Here is a 21,256-nt window from a genome sequence, read left to right as displayed (position 1 = left end):
GTGCACAGCAAATAGGAACTTTCCACCTGTGCGCCCTTTGGTTTTTCACATTTCTTCCATCTCATTCCTGATCTGCAGCAGCCATTCTCACCTCAGGTATGGAAAGTAGGGAAAGGAGGTAAAAGCAGGGGAGGAAACAATCATTGTGTTTTTACAATCAGTCAGGTCCAGAAGCCACTTGACCCAGATAGATCAGAGTTTCCCCTACAACAATGGGTGAGCCTGGGAAGCAAATCAAGCAGATTGAATGATTTTTGGCAGAGAGAGAACAGTAGGAGTGGTACAGACCTCTTCCTCCTCAATGCGAGCAGGTTCAATCAGCAGATTATTGGCTTGATCAAACGACACCCCCTGTTAGGACAGGAACCAGCAAAGAGGCATGCGGATTAGTGGAGCATAAACCAAACCCACCACCACTACCACCACCACCCAACACACAAACGCACACCACTCTGATAGGTCTGGCCACACAGCACCAGAGCAGACCCCACTCATACCACTGCTGATTACCACCTACCAGCAAGTACCTGCGACAGGGCTGCGACCATGGCTCACAACATGCAGAGTGTCAGCATTCTTTGGCCTAGCTAACTGGAAACCACATCTTAAAGGCCATATTTTGTCTGTGTTGACACACTGAGGCTGTGACCATCAAGCTCACAAGCTAAACACCATTAGCTGGTTTTACCCACTCTGTACCAAGTCTTTCAGTGAGGGAGGAAGGATTAATCAACATAGAAGAAAACTGCAAAGGGCCCTCTGGTGCCACCTAGCTGCCGCACAGGAATGAAGCTATCCCAAATCAAACTTCACTGGTCCCCCCTGTGAAGGGAAATGCCTCCGGTGGAAGTAAGTGTCAGATGCTCAGTCATCCTGCTCCCAGATACAGGAAATCTTAGAATTTCTATTGAAAACCAACTGTCTTTGGGGGGAAAAAAAAAAAAAAAGAAAAAAAGAAAAAAGAAGAAAAACAAAACAAAACAAAACAAAAAGAAGAAAAGCAACTCTGATTTAAGGACTTGGCCTCCTGCACACCTTGTCCTACCTTCTTACTTAATGCATGTATACCGCATTCCTCACTTGAAACTCTGTGGGGACATTGCTACCCACATTCCTACTTCTGGAAGACAGCTCAGGAGGCAAGCTAACAAACCTGCCTTCATGGAGCAAGCATTCAACCCAGCCCCAAGAAAAGGAGAATTGCGATTTCCAGGCAGAAGGTTTAGCCTCTAATAAGGACAACTTTTTTAACAGCGATACCAAACCCATGACCTCAACACCTATGTAGTCTTCACAGGTTTTGCCAATGGGTCAGTGTGTCCTTGGCTTTGAGTCCCAGACTAAAATAAATGAGCCTTTTGGGTCAGGGCATTTCACATGTACGGCAAGTCTTAAATACAGGTGATCTAGGATGGCTTCACACACTCTTATAAGCAGCAGCAACAACGCATTTTCACTCTGAAGAACTTTGCAAATGGTAAGGAAACTGCATGTCTCATCCCTAGGGATCAAATATCAGCTCAGATACATCAAGGCAAGCATCCACTGAAGGAAAGGCTCCAATGGAAACTTCAGTGCAAGAACTTTCCCTGTGCAATCTGAACTCCAGCGTGGGGTTGAAAAGATCCCAATAGTCTGGAGTATGTGCAGTAACAACAAGAATAGGTTTTACTCCAGCATATTACACTAGTTCAGAGACCTACATCTCTCCCATAAGATTTGCTGGTGTCATACTCTATATAACGTAGATTCAGCTGCATCCTAACCCCTGCCCGTTAAGTACACCTCACAAAATCATCAATTTCAGTACCAATTTCAGTAAGAACTGGTCTGACCTCAGGCAATATCCCTCATAAGTATATTCCTATTCTATTGTGAGCATCTTCCTCAACCAAGAATCTGGATGTCCCTGATGAAACATGGTGATTCACCTGAGTAGAGCCAAGAACCTTTTAACTCATCAGCCCCGACCATGACCAGAAAGGCTCATTGTGGCCCCATGGCAATGGCAGAACGCCATAACACAGGCTCCCTCAAGTCCCTATACACATTTCATCAGACTGCACCTGTGCTGGGCAGGCACTGGGTAGAACCAATGAGAATGGCATGCTCCTAGCTGCTCTCACTACCACTCCTCTTCAGGACCTGAACTGTGGCAGAAAAGCAACTGTTAGCAGTCTGAACATAAGGCTGAGGAGATTAGATCCATCCAGGGACATGGCTCATCCTGTAGCAAATGAGGTGCAACAACCAGCAAGCAAGGAGGTCATTTTTTCAAAGGAATGAAAAAACCCGTCAGTGATGGGACAAAAGAACTGTTCTTGCAGCACAGATCACAACATCGCACATAAGGGGAGCGTGCAAGCATTTGGACATAGCATGAGAAGTCAGACATAAGCAACATGGCACAGCTCTTGGACAATTGTATAAGCCCCAGAAAGAACTTCAGTTCTCCTGCCCTCAGCATGTTTCTCCTGAAGTGCTGGAGCCTCTTGAGAACATTTTCATTGGTACTGCATCAACCTGGCTGGTAGTTCAAAGCAGCAGAAGGGTGGTCTGGCACCCCTCTGACCTTTCCCCCTCCCCTCAAGACCTTACCTTCACTGATGGCTGAGCAGATAAAGCTCCATTTTTTCTGTCATCCTCATCCCATGCTTCCTCTTGATCCTCAGGCTCCACATTGTTATTGCGGCTTCCCAGCTCCTCTTCCTCTTTTGGGACTCCATCACTGTTCAGCCCCTGTAGGAGTGCCACCACTGCCTCTGGCTTGGGCAGTTTAGTTATCTTAAAGTGTTTCTTATAATGGGGTGTGTCCTTGCGGATAAGCCTCTGTTTCTCCACTGGGAATGGTCGCTCTTCATCTTCATCCTCATCTTCACTCCTTATTAGTGTGTCCTCAGCAAAGTGTACAGTGGGCTGCAATGGCAAAGCCCCAGAAAGGCTGTGAGCCTCAGATAACAGCCATAGCTGCAGGCAGCACATAAATCTGCTGTCCCTCTACTACCAACACAGGTAAAGTCAGCATTTCTGCTTTAATGCTAAGGAAGATTAAGGAATACTCAAATTTCCCCATACTTGTTTTCACCCCATCCCCCATATCAACTCCTTCACCTAGACACATCTGTCAGCTTCATGGACTGAGGGCACTCAGACCTGTAACCCTGATTTTTGCACAGTCCCTGCCTCATTCCCATGCTATCTTTCCTAGTCTTTGATGGACCCTGCTCCCCTGGGCTCCCTGAATCTCTACTTGCAGTTAGCTTCCAGGGCCTTTACTTGCCTCCAGCAATGCCTAAATCACACTCTGTAAATCCATTTATCATTTTCTCTGAAACTTTCAAATCCTTCCACTTTTTAACATGACCCTGATGCAGTTCCTAGATTCCTACCTCATTGTATTCCACTTCTACATCTTCCTCCTCTTGGACAGCTGCTTCTTTATGCTCCTCTTCAGCTTTTGGCTTTACTACCTTCTCCGGCTCCTGCATCTCAGACAGCTGCCCATTTGGCCAGCTCCTTTGTCCCTCCTCTCCCTGCTCCTCTCCCCTGAAGTCAGCAGAGGCGGTGCTGTTAGAAAGGTGTGAGTCCTCACTGCGATTTGATGTGGCACTCAGTCTTTTCTCCTGGGAAGATGATAGATTACAAAAATCAAGACGGAAACCAAAGTAGGAAATGGATCAGTATAATTTGATTGGTGCAGGGTGGGGTATGGTCCACTGCCAACAGAACCAGCTTTTTCAAGTTGCCCACTACCTTCCTAGCTCTACCCCTATTTCACCATCTATGTGGGCATTTATTGTCAGTATCACACCTGGGCAGCAAGGCAACATCCCCCAGTACTCTATTCCCATCAATCTTTATTCAGTATATCAGAGCCTTCTTTTTCTCTCCCTGTTTTGTGACAGAAGTGGCACTGAGGCACACAATCCCCGTTATGGCCTTTTCTGCATCTTGTGCCATCTCAGTGGCCCCAGCAGATACCACAAGGTAGGTTCTAATTCATGAAATGCAGACAATCCATGCTCGGTCCGTTCCCACGTTTCCCAAAAGTTAAGTTCCTTCTGCCCAGCTTACAAACACTGCCTCTCCATTCCCCACATCTGCTACATGTTCTGTATGGTTATCCATTTCTTAGTGAACAGCACTCACTTCTGACTTAGGTGAATTCAGGTCTGTGCCAGGTTTTGCAGCATGTACCTCATTGCGCCGAACTTCAATCACTTTCTTCATAACCTTCAGCTCACTGGGATGAGGGGTTGCTCTGCGCTGTAGGCCCTAGCAAAGAAAAAGCATGCATGCAGAGCATGAGATTTAACAGTCAGAGGAATACGTGTCATGCCTCAAGATTGAATCAATTCAAATGACATGTTTTATCAGACCACTAGAGCCCCAGGTGGACACGAACTAAATGTCACAATCTGATCTGGACTTCTCTGCTATTACAGCGTGCAGCTGGGAAGAGGAGAGAAATGGAAGATGACACTTATCAGATCCATCTCACAGACATTAACCTCCTCTCCATCTGACACAGGGTCTGGAAGAAATTATAAACACGGGAAGTTTTTATTTGTGTTTGTCTTAGTAAATGCCAATCAGCCAACACAGAATCCCCCTAAAGGAACGCTCAGGTAGATTTTCTTCTTAATCTGCCTGGTGCTTCTTAATATGCCTGACAAGCTTGTGTGTCAGCAGAACTTATGATGCTTAGCTAGGTCCATCCAAGCTAAAAGTCAAGAAAAACAGTATTATAAAATTAATAAGTGTTAAAAGAAAGAAGAAAAAAATAAAAACACCCAAACCCTAACCAGTAAACCTCCAAACACCAGCAGGAAAATTATCTCCATGCTGGAAGGACAGATACATTTTTTACATTTCATTAGAAGGAATCAGATCTCTAGATAATGTCTCTCCACAAGATAAAAAGGAAGAAGTTCAGCAGGAGATTTAAACCAATAGAATACCTGCTGAAAAGTGAAACTTCTATCCTCCCCTTTGCATCTGCAATTAAAGTAAAATGATCTGCCATATTTTTTGAGGCTGCCTGTCTACAACTATAATGTTTAGCTACCTTAGTAGCACTACAGTCCACAGCACAGGCTTACTTCTGGCTCCAGGCTGGAAGATTGCCTAGCACAAGTTTGGGTGTACAGCTTTTCCCTGTGGAGGGCACCAACTAAAATCCAGTCCTGACACTGCTGTGACCATTAGGATCTCTAGACTACCTGATTGATCTGCGGGCAGTTTAGCAATCATAACTCAGTTCCTGTGGGACAGCCACCAAACTGTAAGTCTGCATAAATGCTCTCAAGGAAATAAATCTTTTATACCTTTTTGTCCTCTTAGGACACCTAATGCCCTCCTTACTGCAAAAATTTAGTACAAACCTACAGCAATATCATAGGAGCTGTGAGATGGGAACACCATAATTGTTCCTTGTCCTAGGAAAAAACTGTAGATTGTGCCCATGCTTCCATAGGCAGATAGCAAGCCACCAGAAAACTCCTTACCCGTCTCTCAGCTCCAGACTCCTCTTCATCATCCACTTTGGGTTCATCCAGAAACTGAATCACACTGACTCTGTTTAAATTGGTGTCTGTCCAGCTCTCATCCACACTGTTCTGCAAAAGATTCTCTGGGAAGAAAAATAACAGACTGGGAGCTACTTTCTGAACATTCAGGGATGTGGTCTTAGATGAAAGACAGTTCTCAACTCATTAGGGCACTTTTGTCTCATCTGCCCACGGCATCAAGCTGCAGAGGCTTTGAAGACATAGGATCTAGCCTCCACATGTTGTCACCTCTTGTATGTCTCCTACCAGATCCACGGCAGCCTCTACAAAAGGTACTGAAGGTTTCAGCTCTAGCATATCTTACCCAAGAACTAACAAAAAAGGTAGGATTAAGGCACGAATCAGAAGTACTAACACAAAAACATCAACACGACAGGAAGCAAACCTTACAGACTATGAACTCCTCAGTCAGTAAATATAAGCAGAAGATTTGAAGACTAGGCTGCAGCTTTTTCACCACATGGTAGAGAAGCAATTTGTCAGTTTTAGCAATCTGCCTTGGAAATCAACAGCAGCCAGTCAGGAGCTTAGGTGCACTACAGCTACCACAGTAACCAAGAACAGTCCAGCCAAGCAGAGAAGGTTCACGTTCTCTTCCCTACATCACTCTCTGCAGGACACAGTACTGCAGACAGCATTCATAATGTAGTCTCTCACCTAGGCTAGGAGAAGGCTGCTGGGGAAGCAGGTAACAAGTGAGAACTTTTTCTCCTGTCTTTTCATCATCCTCTGTTTGGAATTTCAGCATGGGCTGGGACTGATTTTCTGCCAGCCACAGGGCTTTCAGGTTAAGATTCGTCAAAGCAAACGGCAAGTTTTGTAGTCTGCAAGAGGAAAGAAGAACTGTTGGTTAAACTTATTTAGTAATGACGGCAATTCCACTCAGCTCCAGACTGCCTCATCTGCATTAAAGAAGGACAGAGTCTAGCCACTAAGGGAATCCCTCACTTCTGTACACACAGAAGCAGCTGGCTCAAGCTGCATGCGGCTCTGCCACAGCCAGGGACTGGTCTCTGCAAACCACAAGGAACCTGAATCAGTTTTTAGCAGGTGACAACTCCTATCATTTCGCATGTGGAAAATGGTGAACTCTGGAGAGGGGTTTGGAAACCAAAAAGATGCTGCTTTAATGCACTACTGTACAGACGATGTTCCAAACAGAAGCTCTGGTCAGCTTTCAACGGCTACAAAAATACCAGCCTCAGCTAACAGAACTGCAGCTAAAATCTGCAGAAGCTTTCAGACCAGATCACAAGTGTTTGCACACTGTGGTTATTTTTTCCTGTTTGTTTGTTTTAAATGGAAGTTTTTGAACTAGTCTACCTGCAGACTCTATTTTGTAAATAGCAAAGCCCCAAATCACACTGCTGTATGTGACATGGCACCTGGTAGAAATTTCATCTTCCCACAGTCAGAGTATGGAAACACCCACTGAATCACATGCAAACCAGGAAAGAAAATGTCTCCATCCCTGCATGAACTGCAGACCTGTAGTAGGCTACAAACAGTTGATTGCTGAGTGGTTCAAAGCACAGCTCAGGCTGTGCTTTGTACAGGTCCACTGATCAGACTGAATTGTACTCTGTAGATGCTGACAGTCCCATTGAGACACCTAAGCAGCATAGAAAACACTGGTAAAACCATAGCCACATTGGCAAAACAATGGAGAAATTGAGCTGTCACTGGCCGGAGAGAAAACCTGAAGAAAAAGAGCCAGGTGTGCCCAGTGTCACTCTCAGATACACGGAATCAAGCAAATAAAATTATGTTTGTATTTGCACAGAACTGACAGTGAGCCCAACACCCACTTCAGACCACTGCCAGGGGCTGAAGGCAGAACACTCTTGGCACGGGAAACAGATAGAGCCAAAAGCCACCCTAAAGCTTACATGTTACGATGAAGACGGTGCATGTTGAGTTGGGGGTGTCAATGAGAGCAGGAGGAGGAGAAGGTGTTCTTCTACTGAACTGGGAAAAGCATAAGGCTCAGACACCAGTTACCTGAGGATTGATGACATACAACTACAAAATTTGGAGGCATTAATACAGTGGACCAGGGATTTCCCTGGGTCTTTGTTTCACACATGGAAAAACATCCCCATGCATCCGTATCAATTCTACCCTATGCTTTGCAGGCAAAAAGCTTGAGAGACACAACCTCTTTCCAGAGCTTTAAGCAACCTCTCTAAACTGCTGATCCCATGATCAGCACAGATCCAGAGTCTCCCAAAACACACCATGGCCCAGCCCATAGTGCTTCTTCCCAGCAGCTTCCTTAGGAATACACCTACAAGACTGTTTACCCCTCTTGCTGCTAACCTGTTCCCAGCCACATCAAGGACGTGAAGCTCGGTGGTGTTGGCAAGCTCTGCTGGCAGGAGGGACAGGCGATTGTCTCGCAAGGACAGCACATTCAGATTGGCACAGCCTCCAATCTCAGCTGGAAGGGATGTTAGTCGGTTCCGATCCACATTCAGGTTCGTCAGCTTGGTCAGCTTCCCAAGGGACTTTGGTAAGGCCTAGGAAGGACATGATTCAGTAGCTGCTAAAGATAAGACAGCAGAATGGGCATAAAATCCTCTATTGGATGGGAAAAAAAAAGCTGCCTTCTGTCCAAACAGAGATGAGATTTCAGTATAGTTTCCACAACCTCAGGATAGGTTTTCCCTCAGGTTCACAGGCTGTTACACGCCACCTATTTATCTCAGCACAGCACACACAGAACACCACTGGTCAAGACATTTCTCCTGTTCACCTGTCCATTTCCAATATTGGTGTATTAACGAATAAATTGTGAGCAGTTTGGATAAGGGAGATTTTAAACTACGCTACACCATGGCCCCTTGCCAAATATAGCTCTTCTTGTAGACCTTCTCCCATGAGACTGGATGCATTTCGGCATTGATCCGTCCTGGTTATCCTAGATAATTTTTCTGAGAAAAAATACCAAGAAAGCAGCTTCCACCAGGGTCTTCAAGAGTCTCTGGGCTAGGTGAACCTCTGTGCTGAAAGGAAGCTAAGAGGACAGCAGCTGGAACACACTAAAGAACCTGCCTCAGAGGTGAGAAGATAGGATAAGATCCCTGACATGTAGCTACTGAACAGCACAGGAGAGGAGGATTGACTGCTGGTGTACTTACTGTCAACATGTTCTCTGTCAAGATGAGTTCCGACAGATTTTCACAGTCCCCAATTGACTCTGTCACCTCTGTCAGCCGATTCTGGTCCACCTTGAGGATGGAGAGCTGCTTCAGCTGACCTGGCCAGGGCAACAAGCTAGGTGTGAACTAAGCCACAGAGATAATGACACTGTCCCATGTTTGCCTGCCTGAAATGCCTCCCATCAGGGATTACCTAACCTAACAATATAGGCACTATCCTTCTTCCCAACCATGCCTGTTCACAGGTTTCATCTATGCATGATGCAGATCAAGAACCTGAACACATCCTGTAGAGTTCTGCTCACCAGCATCATCTGCTGCTTCTGCACTCACCTACAGAAACTACGTCCATCAAGCCTTAATACTCTGTTACATACTGTCTTGCCTGAAGCCTCCCCACAGGAGCACTTCTGGGGCAGTTCAAGCCCTGCTCTGCTCCCCATCCCACAATACTCACCAATCCCATCTGGAATGCATTCCAACAGGTTCTGTGACAGAAGCAAGTCTGTCAGTGCTACTAGCCCGCTGACCTCATTGGGCAACTGCTCTAGTTTGTTCTCTGACACATCCAGACAGACCAAACGGCGGAGATTACCCAGCTCCTAGGATCAGAAAGGAGACACTGTGGTTCAAGGGAGCAGTACAGGGAGGGAGCAAAGCAGCGAAGCAATGGACTGAACAAGTACTCACTGGAGGCAGGGCTGAGAGTTGGTTCCGGTCTAACCAAAGCTCGCGCAAGTTTGGTAGCGCTCCCAGAGTATCTGGCTGTAACAGAGCAGGACAGTAGCAGTGTCAGTCCTTTCCAGGGGAGAAACTGCTCTAGGATATTCCAAATCACACTAAAGGTCTGCAAAACTAGATACTGTTACCGCTTTCACACCTCCTAAAACCACTCATCAAATGGTTTATGAAACTAATGTGTTGGTGTGCCACAATACTGCAGCAAATATGTTTGGAAGTGTCTGGGCTAGCATACTGGCTGCAGAAGCTCCCAACAGGAAACATGGAAGACAACAGCAAGGACTGTCCAGTAGCAAGCAAGACAAGAACCAAACAAGGTTTTGGAAATGCTGGCCCCACAGTAGAAATGTGTCTTTCTCTCCCTCCTCCCAGACATGAATAAAAGCTTGTGGTTAACACTGGCAATCCCAACATGACATAGCAGCGCTATCAGCTATGGTAGACGTGTTCATAGCATTGCTCCTTTTGTTACCTATAAACACAACACACACTGATGAACATTTGGTTTAGGAGTTAAAGCACCACTCAAGTGCAGTTCAAGTGTCAGCCAACTGTTCTCACAAGCAGGGTGCAGCTTTGTGCACAGGAAGCTGCAAAATCTTGTTTGTCTCCCATTTTAGTTGGCTTTCTGCCAAAAAGCATTTCAGAACATTAAGAACAGGATTCAGTAACAACTTGATCCACAACTGCAAAGTTAAAGAATATCACTGGATTTCCCCCAATGTCAAGATGAGCTGTAATTCAGTATTATGCACTGGCTCTCAGCATGCTTAGGCATAGAGCCCTCCATGGAGGCACCCCGATCCAGAGGGTACACACCACATGCTGGGCTGACGTAACTGTCAGGAACAACATGGAATGGTCCTGTACTTCCTAGAGGAGAAATTAAATTACGAAGGAAAAGGCAGAAAGTCAGCCCAGCAGAAGTGAAAAACAACAGCTGGTGGCAGTGTAACACAGCAGAGAAAGAAAGTACCAGACAGAATCTCATTGGAAAGGAAAGATCCTTAAGCAGCTAGATAGCAACAAAGAACGTCTCAGAGCAAAAGGGCTTGGAAAAAGCAGAACAAAATGTGTATGAGGATAGTAGAAAGTGAGACAGGGCCAAAACACAAAGAAAACATTATACTGGGAACAATGACTAAGCCATCCTGGGCAGATCAGAATCTTCCCAAACAACCCGAGGGTCTATTTCTTTGCATTTCAGACAAAAAAAAAAACCACTTCCACAAAGGTACAGGTGCTACCCCTACCAACCACCCATATTCCCTCCCCACCATCCCTCACCTACCAGTACTTCCAGGTCATTGCCACCAAGATCCAACTGTTCTAACTTGACAAGGAATGAGAGTGAACTGCAAGATACAGGGAATAGAAAGGGGAAAATAGAAAAAGTGAAAGAAAGAAAGAAAAAAAGAAGGAAAGAAAGAAAGGAGGGTTAGCATCAGGGACACACATCTCACAAATAACATAATTTTGACTAATTCCTAAAACTGGTGGGGCAATCCTGCCCCTTTTCACACTCCCTCTGAGCCAAGCAGTTTAGGAGAGCTGGTACCCTTCCCCAGGCCAGACCATGTGCACCAGGGAATTGGGTTCATTAGCACCATCAGTCCCAAAGTGGTCAGTTTCCACTCTGATACCAATTTGCCCTCTCCCCCTCCCACTATAAAAAATACTCTTTGAGCAAAAACATGATAGATGACAAGCCACACCTTAACATTGATGCCAATTTTTGTTGCAAGGATGGGGACCTGAGCACAGAGTTATAAATAACAGGAATCAGCAGAGGACAATACGTATGTGGGAGGCAAGGGGAGAATAGCTGCAGGGAGAGGCAGGAATGACAAATTTAAGAGCCCCAATCTCCCCAAATGGGATGGACAAGCTGTTTAAGACAAAAGGAAAGACAACACTGGCATGATGCCTCAGAAAAGGTTAAGATGTACAGACAAGAAGCTCACTAGGCAAGATACCGCAAGAAACCTACACAGGAATTGTGCTACAAAGCCTGCCAACACTGGTGGTCCCAAGGATGCACCCCACTATCCAAACACATTATGAACCTCTGATGAAAAGTCAACACCACAACACCAGGATTCAGTTCTTCTGAGTTGGTCCAGGTGTCCACAAGTTTTCAGCTTTCAGCCCCACCCCACCAACTTCAACACCCACTCTCCCAAACAGGGGTTGCTGCCTCTTGCTTTACGCTAAGGCAGAATTCCCATTTAAAGCCTGCCTATGTCCCCAGAATGGATGGTCTTCAGTGCTTATTTTTTTCTTTATAGGGAAACGTTCTCATAAAGAAATCACTGCATTTGTTTGTAAATACAGCTATGCATCTCAACACCACCCAAACTCAGGAAGTTGGAGGCTGGAAACCTGTGAGAAAAGAAAAAACAAAAAGAAAAAACCAAATAGATCTGTGTTGCCTGGAGCAGGCTATAAAAATATTGGGACTACACAGGAAGAACAAGTACTCACCTTCTGAAGTGGTAGATTTTGAGAAATTATATTCACTCAATCAAAGGTCTATCAACACTATTGTCAGAAGGATTCTATTGTACAGCAGTATCTCATTATGACTGTACATTTGTTCTTTGACTTCTCTGAAGGGTGGAGCAGCCGTGACTCTCCCTTAGCATCTTCAGTTTGAATTCCCAAAATAGGGAAAAGTGAGCCATGGAATTCATGTTGATACACGAGGTCTTACAACATGCTTCAAGTACAGATCTCTCTATACCATTCCATGAGAATACATCAATGTGAGCCACGCTTCCCAACTGATTGGCAAGCTGTGCCCCACCTACGTGGAAGAGATGAGGAGTGATAACCAGTTGTACAAGATGAACTCTTTCAGAAGTCAGTTGACAGAAAGCCAACCACTGAATTTAAGTTTTAACAAGTCAAGGTCACTGCAAGCTGGATCTTTTAAGACACTGAATGACTACAGCAAAAACTGGAAGGACACTGTCACAAATGCAGAGTACCTAAGCCTGTCTATCTACTGCGCTCAGTAAACTTGCAAAATGAAAACACCATCCATTTTTATAAGTCATTCTACTCTTTGGCAAGATCACTTGGACTTGTTTAGACCCATTATTGGGCACAGTTTGTAACCACACTAAGAACAGATCTCATGTTTGACTGATAGACCTGACAAAAATTGCCTTGGTCTTTTAAGGCTCTTTCTACTTTTGGAAATCATCCTGTCAATTGGGAAAAATGAAAAGAAGCTGGAATTGCACTGCAGGATGAATATTAAGTATGGACTTAACTCTCAGAGAAAAATCCCCAAACTCAGAACATGCTACAAGCATCATTCTAGGCAGTACAGAGGCTTCACTCAGGGAAACAAGGGAACACTGGGCATGAGAGATCTCCCCAGAAACCATGAGTCTGTTCACAGACTGAATTCTCAAAATTCATTTACTTGCTGATTCCTAGATGGTGAAAAGCCACTCATTCTTCGCTGCAGTTTAAAAGCCAGCTCTGGATGTAGCTATTGCTCCTCTTTGCTTATGTAGTTTATCATAGTGGTGGCATCTGCCTGCGTGAACACAGAACACACGAAACAGACAGCAGCGGGTCCCAATACCAGGGCCCAAACTTCTCTGTCTTGTCTGTTCTCAGCCTGACATGAGGAGCTTCAGCTCTTGCTTTCTCCCTTGTGGCTATGTTCCACGTGGGGCCACCTCAGCTGTCCTCTTAACATCACCTTTCTGTGACAGTGCTTCAATGCTCTCGACTTCTGTGCGCAAAAGATCCAGCAACTTTGGCATCAGAGACAAGATGACAGTGTTAGTTTGAACTGTGTGTCTATCACTGTGTAGTCACCAGGTATGAAGGCTGGGAGGTGACCAGTGCAGACTGTCAGCTCCCTTTTGGAAATGTCTTGTCTAAAGGGTCAAAACTGACACATTAATTCTACAACCAGATAAACCCTGTACTTGCAAAGCCCAGAGGAAAATAACCATCTGTAAGAAGACGTGCATGAGTCACAGCAACGTCCTGCAGTGAGGGAGGCACAGCTACCACAGAAGAAACAAAACTAAAGCCTGAACTGCTTACTGATACTGCTTATTATCAAAGCCCTGCTTGAACACCACATCATTAGAAGCCTCTTTTGCCCACTTATTTAAATAAAGCAGGGGAGCATGGAGGAAAACATAGGTAGCCAGACTGAATGCTTGCCATGAATAATAAGAGGACACTAAGGAAGGGTGACAATAGTTGCTTACTTCACGCAGTCACTGGGGAGTTTGTGTAGCCCCAAAACTTACTGCTACTCAAAAAAGTCAGGTGGAATCCCTTCCAATGTATATTCAAGGAAGACCGGGGTTGTAACCAACTGGATGGATAAGCAGGCAGAAAACAAGCTGACAGTGCTAATGAAACCTCAGAGAAAACTCAGCAGACAATTCTTATGGGCTCCAGATCAAAGATTGATGTACAGCTTTATAAATTCTCCACATTCTATTTATTTGATAGCATCAGCTGCATCAAACAGATCTTCTGCCAGAAAGTTAGCTCTATTCCTAACTCTCTGAAACATTTAATGTAACTTACCTTTTCTACCTTGATGGCTTATTCCTTTGCCAGCTTATTTTTTACCCATTGCAGAAAAGCCAGTTATCCCACCCATTCCCACAAACTGCTCAACCAGGACAATCAGAAAGAAAATAAACATAAGAAGCAAAATATACTGTAGACATATTCAAATTACTAACTTCATTGTATACAGAGTTCTTCCAACACCCACATCAGTACGTATTTCTCTTTTTCCAAACAATCGTCATTTGTTCCACCTCTCAAGGAAAAAAGGTTCCCACAATCTCCAGCAGCTTTTGTGTGGAACCCTGTCTATTCCAAATCATTTGACACAGAAGCTGAGGATAGACTCTAAATATTTTTCCCTGCTCTTGAGACCTGTACTCTCTATCTCTCTCCCTCCTCAACACAATCTACAGAAAACCAGCATGATGCAGCTAACTTATTCAAAGGTTTGAGCCCTCCCAATCAAAGTGCTAAATCTTGTACTATAGAAAAAGCAAGCCCATGAGTCTGAACTATCAGGCAGGAGACTCCTGAAGCCACCAGATACTCACGTTGGTAGAGTCTTTAGCAGGTTCTCACGTAGTTCCAAAGTCACCAGGTTTGCTAAACTGTAAGAGAAAAGGGAGTGAGAAAGCCAAATTCATTCAATAGGGCTTCAGAGATACCAAGGAGATGTTCATATCCCTTGCCTTGTGACGGTATCTCATGTCCTGCACAAATGCATATGCTTAAGTATGTACACACAAATGGAGATGAGGGAAAGGGGGAAATATATCTTAAGTTACTTGTAATGATGGTGACACCTTATTGCAAAATCAGAGGGCTACAACACAGTGTCCAAATTTGGGGCAAGATAACACGATATCACATAAAGGACTGTCTGCCCAAAAAGATAAAAATCCCTCACATGTAGAAAGCCAAATCCCATGGGAGGGGCACTGCAGCTCATGGACAAAGCACCACGAGATTTCCCCCTTGGTTATTTGCTAGAAGCATGAGTCACTTCAACATCACAGGACAGACCAAACCTGTTTGGAAACGGGCACTCATAAAAGGAGAGAAGATAGAGGATTTGAGAGACCTGGATTTACGCCTTGCCTGTGCCACTGACTGTGGAAGAGTAGAAGCAGCTGAGTCCAGGAAAGAAACTTTTAAAACGGTTGCCTTTCAATAAGAATAATGCTTAGAGGTGCTCAGATAGCATATTCAGTACAGCAGCAAGCTGTAGCTGGGAGAGCACGCTCTTGCCCAACAAGTCCTGCTAGCACTGCCACCCCCAATAGCACAGTGCTCCTACCCTGGCCCTCCCCTCCTTTCTGAGGAACAGGGGCATACTCACTTTCCAATGTCATTAGGGAGGCTCTGCAGGGACACATCATTCAGGGCCAAATGGCCCAGGCTCCGCAACTGTGTGAAACCCTCAGGAAGTCTGTGAAAACATGACAGAATAAAGTGCCATCAATTCCGCATGCAAAACCAGTGCTGAACTCACTCAAATCCCGCAAAAGCCAGTCTTATTCCAATTGGTATAAACAGGTACAAATGAGACAGGCAGGAACCAATTCTGACCCCAGCTCCTGACCCATTTCCAAGACACAATACTCCTTGCAACAAAGTCACTACATGTCCAAGTATGCACACTTGTCTCTGCAGTATTTAAGCATGAACCACAGACTAAGTTACATTATGCAATCATTTATTTAAACCTGGAAGGAGGGAGGGCTACTAAGAAATCCAAATACCCAGTTAAGGATAGTGCTGCAGAGGACACTGCTGAATTCCCCAGGACCAAGTAGTATAATCACAACAGCTCCAAAGTACAATAGAGCAGGGAAGAGACCCACAAAGCAGAGAAATCCTTCTTTCTTGATGAATTCTGGGCCACAAAAAGACTGACAAATAACTTGTAGGGTAAGAAATGCTCCTCATTCCTGTGGCATGGGGATTCTCAAAGACTGAAAAGTTTCTCCCATTCTGACAGCGTTTGGCACCACAAGAGGGAAGCAGAGAGTTAAATCTATTTAAAGGGTGACAGGCAGCACTTGCCCAGGAACACAAGAGCAGCAGGCATCTGGCATCAGGCTGGCATCTCCAGGGACCCTTGCAGACAATACATAAGACATCAGTGCCTTAAAGTATAGCTCGTTGAGGCAGAGAAGCCACACCTAAATTCCCAGATCATTATGCATTAAGAGCTTTAGAAAGAGAATACTAGAGAAGGCAGATCCCTGTTCCTGGACATAGTTCTGGGCATTGTGTTACTAGGGAAACTGATCAAACAGGTTCAAAGAACGGCCACCCTAGATTATAAGCGAGAAGACAGAGAGCAAAAAGGACTGAGAGAGCAAAGGATAGCATGCAAGGCCTTCAGTACTCCTTCGTAACACAACCAGTCTCCATCCGTTCTGTTTTGTGCAGCATGGTGAAGGAGTAGGGAAAGAGTGACAAACTTATTCCAAGAGGACAGAAGTCTCTCACACCAGTGTCATCAGTATGAATAAAGCCTCAGAAGTCCAAACTTATGAGAACCCTGCAGAAGAGAGAGGCCACGCCAACTTTCCCCTATGCTGAGTGTTCCACACGTCAGGAGAGCAGACAGCTGCAGGTCTTTGCAAAAGCAGGGTGATCCTAGGCCTTAACTTCAAGGGAAGATGATTACAAGATGAAGACCAGAGAAAGCTAGGGAGGATGAGGAACTTCAACTCTCATTCTCAGCTGTACAAAAAGGCTGCATACACCTTCCTACCTGGAGAGGGGATTCCCGCTGAAGTCTGCGATCTCCAAGGATTTGCAGAATTTGATGCTTTCAGGAATTTCTGGAATGTCTGGAAAAAAGACATGAAAGAAAAAGAGGCTTGAGAAGAATCTATCATATGGAAAATGGGACACCAGGTACTGGTGGCAACCTGAGACACAGTAAGACAACAAATTTTCACAGCTCCGGACCCATGACAGATCACTCTGCAGGACTGTGAACTGTTCTGACTCTCAGAACAGAAATGCACAGGGAAGTGCAGTATGCAAAGAAGCAGGACTGTGGGACATCTATTCCCCCACTGAGCTCTGACCTTACCGTTACGGGAGATGTCCAGTTCCACCAGCTGCATGAAGTTGGCAACCTCAGGGGGAAGTCTCTGTATTTCATTGTCGCTCAGGCCCAGTTTGCGCAGGTTCAGAAGCCTAAAGAAAGGCTAGGACAGGAAGAGAACAAAACTGGGTCACCAGCAGTTCTGTGGAAAATGTGTCGTCTCACCTCAGGGCAAAATTGAACATCCAACCTTGGAGACAAATGCCATCTCCTCTCAATCTCTCTCCTCCTGAGGGCCCCAAAGTGCAGTCACTGCACAGATGAGAACCCCAATTAAGGTCTACAAGAGACAAGGGTGAAAACCTGAATTTAATGAGTTTAGCTTAATGATTTATTTAATATCTCTATTATCCCACTGCCCTTCTCCTTCCTGTGTAGGATGCAAAATGAACAGGTACCTTACGAAACACAGAACATCCATCCTAGGCATTCACATACTCCCATCATGAGGAAGTCACAACAAAGTAGCTCACAAACAGACCTGACAATGTTTATGAGTATGGTTCAGAGAAGCCAACAAAGGAGAAACATAAGAGGACTTTCAGACTGAAGTCCTGTCCCTGCTGTCATAAACATTCCTGCTGTCCAGTACATCTTGTCAAGACATCAGTCTCAGGTTCCTACAACAATAGGGAGAACATTTGTGCCACTTGTACTAGAAAAGGAATGAGCAAACTACCTGTAGGGCCCAAGTAACCAAGAATTAGAGAAGGAAAGCAAATTCCTTTCTAGAAACATCAGTCATAGAAATGTTGACTCAAAGGGACCTCTAGAGGTGTGCTAGTCCAATAACATCCAATTTCTTCACACCTACTCTTGTTCTCAGAAGTGAATTACATTACCTATAAGAAGTAAATTAGAACATTCAACCGTCATCCTCTTTTAGACATAAACAGCCTCTCAGTATGTTTACTAAACATAACATACTATAATTATTAACTTGACAAATCTTGCAGCTGCTTCTAGCTATTGTTGGTCATAGGATATAGGACAGGATGGAAACCAAGGCTGTGGCGTTTGCTGTATTTCCTGGATTGTTTTAGAATGGCTGGGAATAACAAACAAACATTATTAACCTGATGCAGAAAGAGACAGTTTCAAGATGCTTACCCATAACCTACAAATAGATCGAGGCAGACTGTTACACGTGTAATAACACTGAAGCAAGACTGATTATGTGTTTGGGTTCTGCCACATCACAGATGAGTACTCTAAGTTATCTCTAACAGCTTTTGAGTTTTAGATGACCAAACCTTAAAAGGTAATAACTCAACCCATGATGAAAAAGAAAATTGAAAAGAAGCTTGGTAAAAACTCATGTCTATGAAGTGACAAGGACAAGCCACTTCTAATCCATGTAATCACCTTGTTTGTGCTAAACCAGACGCAGAAACGTAGTTACACTAAGCAAGAGAAAATGCAATCTCAAACTTATTTACAGTTCAGAAAACAGGTTCAGAGAGTCAGGGCTGCCTACACAGCCTCACTGAGAAGGACCAAACAAGAATTTGAGGTCAGAACCTTCTTTCTCAGTTACCTTTCCAGTAATCCATCTGCATAAAAGGCTGCTGAAACAGACTTGCCCTGGGAACAGCTAAGGGGGTATTGAAATTCATTCAGTTTGGGGTGGGAGGGCACCCACAGCTATCACTCATAACACTGCAAAACACAATAACACAAGCCAGACAAGGGACGGGGAAGGCAGTAAAGGTGATGCAAAACGTGACTGTGAAAAGATACACAGACAATGAAGAGAGCTGCTCACCCCACCAGACGGGCTAACAAGTTCTATGCACCTGGTTTGAGAGCTTCTGTGCTGTAGACCCAAACCTCTGCTGTTTCCCATAGAGGTGTCTCAGCCCGGAAGCACTGCTGGGCGCGTGTGCAGTGTGAGGGACTGCCCAACACGGCCGCTGCTACACCGAGGTTGTCATGCTTCCACATCACCCCCCCCACAAAGAGCAAGAAATGCTCAGGCTGAACAGCACCAATACTGAACACTGTACTGCTTTAGGACATCGGGAGTATGAAAAGCTTTATCAGGAGAAGAGTAAATTCGGTTTGACTTTGAGCAGCATGAGCTCTTCGTAATTCAGTTTATCTAATGTAAAATCAGTTTAAGAAAAAAGGAAGTAGGTGAAAGTCTAAATGACAGCAAAGCCTCAAGCCCGAGCAGGACATTTAGAGACTTGATTTGCTATTGTTTCTTAGATCCTTCTCCTAATTTTAGAATGTAAGGAAATTCCAGGCAAGACATTGTGTTGACCTGCTAGAGTCTGCAAGTTAGAAAATAACAAAGGGAACGGAACATCTATAGTCCAAACTTCTAGTGCTTCTGGCTACAGATTTTAAACAGTCTCAAATTAGATGTGCAGACTTTAAAAAAAAAAAAAAGAATTTACTAAATAAAATCATGCTATACATTGCACTGCAGGATACATGGGAAGTATTTATTGACACAGTAGGGATTTAAAAATAGTCATCTGTGGAGGGAACTGCTAGCTGTGAACAACGACTTCTCTTTCGCCTACAGTTAAGTCACTTTCTTAGCTAGGCCATCCAAAAAAAAGCACTTGTTAAAAAAAACACTTCTTTGGCACAGCAGTTGTATCCATGCAGTTTATCGCAATCTAACAAAACAAACTGCTTAACAGGCATTTTACTAGCATAGCTATGTTATGGAAAATAATCAGAACCTACATGCACACAGACATGCTTTTGAAGCTAAGTGCAGACCAAGCCTCAGAATTAGGCTGCTGTGACAATCTCAATTCTTCACACTCAATTAACTTCACTTCTGGGAGTCATCTACTAAACACAACATTGCAAGATACCTTGTTTTGTATATTGTTTTACACCTATTAAACAACCTATATATAATCCTATATTTTTACACCTATTAAACAACCTGGTTTTTTTCCTGACACAGCCTTTTTTTTTTGGTGACCAAATAAACTCAAAACTTCACAGTACTGACAGACCATTATCAGATATGTGCAGAAATTTCCATTCAGCAAACACCAAAACATCAGAGTAGTACATCCCGCTCCTTAAAAGTCAGTTAAGCTGGACTTAAAAAAAAAAATATATATATATATATATAGATAGATAGATAGATGTGACAAAAATTCAAATTAGTTAGAAGTCATCAGGGGAAATCACAAAAGACAGGTGTAGAATTAGTGTTCTTGTGCAAGAATTAAGATTTTTTATTTGCAAGAGAAGAAAGTTAAACAGGACCCAAGTGACCCGCCATGTCCAGTCTGACTAGAAAGAACATGTTTTTAATTCTGTTAGGTAACAGCTACTTAGTCCTCACTGTTAACCCCTTACCAACAGGACTGTGTCAGTGAAATGCTGGCAGCTGAAGCACAGATGCACCAAGTCTGTATTTTCCCTTTACAGACTGCTTTGTTCAATACTGTTTTCACTAACAGCACAAAGAGTTTTGCCAGGACAGCTTATCGGTGATTCCATAACTGGTGTAGTACTGACTTATGTGTCATTACAGTAAAAATGCGTAAGTAGATAGACGAGCACTGCTGAAACAAACATACGCTGGTTGTTCAGCTGCTGTTCAGGGGTGAGTCTTTCTGCAGGAGGAAACAAAAGTGCGCTTCCCATTTACACTAGCAAAGCTTTTAGGAAAACTATCAAGCAGTCAAGTTTGCTCTTATCTCTACTAAGACTGTAAATTTAGTATGATGTAATGCATGACAACATGATGTAATCAAGAACTGAGAAGACCACAAACGCTAGATCTAGCATGATGCATGCAATTTTCAATTCACTATTTTGGAAACTGGATACTTCAACTTGTAACTCCAACAGCCAGAGTTACAAAACGTGACCGCACAACAGAATCACTTGTGACACTGGAAGAACAAATTAATTTTAAGATTGTTACTGGAACTAAGAGTGAAAGCCCAAGCAAATGTCTCTTTGGAGACCAGTAATTATCCCTTTTTCTAATCACTGTTAATCATGTTTCACACAGCTGGCAAAAAAAAAATCACAAATTTAGCACCATACTGTATGTCTCTATTGAAACACATACAACTTCAAGATTTTCTGAGCACCAAAACACACACACACACAGAAAAACCACCAAAGCTGCATGATTTAGATCCTTCCAACTA

The 21,256-nt window shown here is 44.0% G+C and overlaps 1 protein-coding gene across 6 annotated transcripts in view; it reads right to left on the bottom strand.

Moving 5' to 3' along the window:
* Positions 1-21,256, bottom strand: part of SCRIB (scribble planar cell polarity protein) — a 119,744-nt gene that overhangs the window by 79,467 nt on the left and 19,021 nt on the right. For 5 of the 6 annotated variants that reach the window (XM_050709147.1, XM_050709148.1, XM_050709146.1 and 2 more), the window contains exons 2-16: positions 17,103-17,220; positions 16,776-16,854; positions 15,369-15,458; positions 14,581-14,637; positions 10,764-10,827; positions 9,422-9,496; positions 9,189-9,333; positions 8,711-8,829; positions 7,890-8,089; positions 6,228-6,394; positions 5,508-5,632; positions 4,150-4,275; positions 3,390-3,623; positions 2,599-2,916; positions 289-351 (exon numbers count right to left, since the gene is read on the bottom strand). In XM_050709147.1, the coding sequence (XP_050565104.1) occupies positions 289-351; positions 2,599-2,916; positions 3,390-3,623; positions 4,150-4,275; positions 5,508-5,632; positions 6,228-6,394; positions 7,890-8,089; positions 8,711-8,829; positions 9,189-9,333; positions 9,422-9,496; positions 10,764-10,827; positions 14,581-14,637; positions 15,369-15,458; positions 16,776-16,854; positions 17,103-17,220 (1,980 nt within the window). The remainder of the gene's footprint in view (positions 1-288; positions 352-2,598; positions 2,917-3,389; positions 3,624-4,149; positions 4,276-5,507; positions 5,633-6,227; positions 6,395-7,889; positions 8,090-8,710; positions 8,830-9,188; positions 9,334-9,421; positions 9,497-10,763; positions 10,828-14,580; positions 14,638-15,368; positions 15,459-16,775; positions 16,855-17,102; positions 17,221-21,256) is intronic. The other variant, XM_050709149.1, reaches the window with a different exon arrangement.

Source organism: Cygnus atratus, chromosome 2, assembly GCF_013377495.2.
Source record: "Cygnus atratus isolate AKBS03 ecotype Queensland, Australia chromosome 2, CAtr_DNAZoo_HiC_assembly, whole genome shotgun sequence".
NCBI lineage: Eukaryota > Metazoa > Chordata > Aves > Anseriformes > Anatidae > Cygnus > Cygnus atratus.
This window is presented reverse-complemented; position numbering and strand designations above follow the sequence as displayed.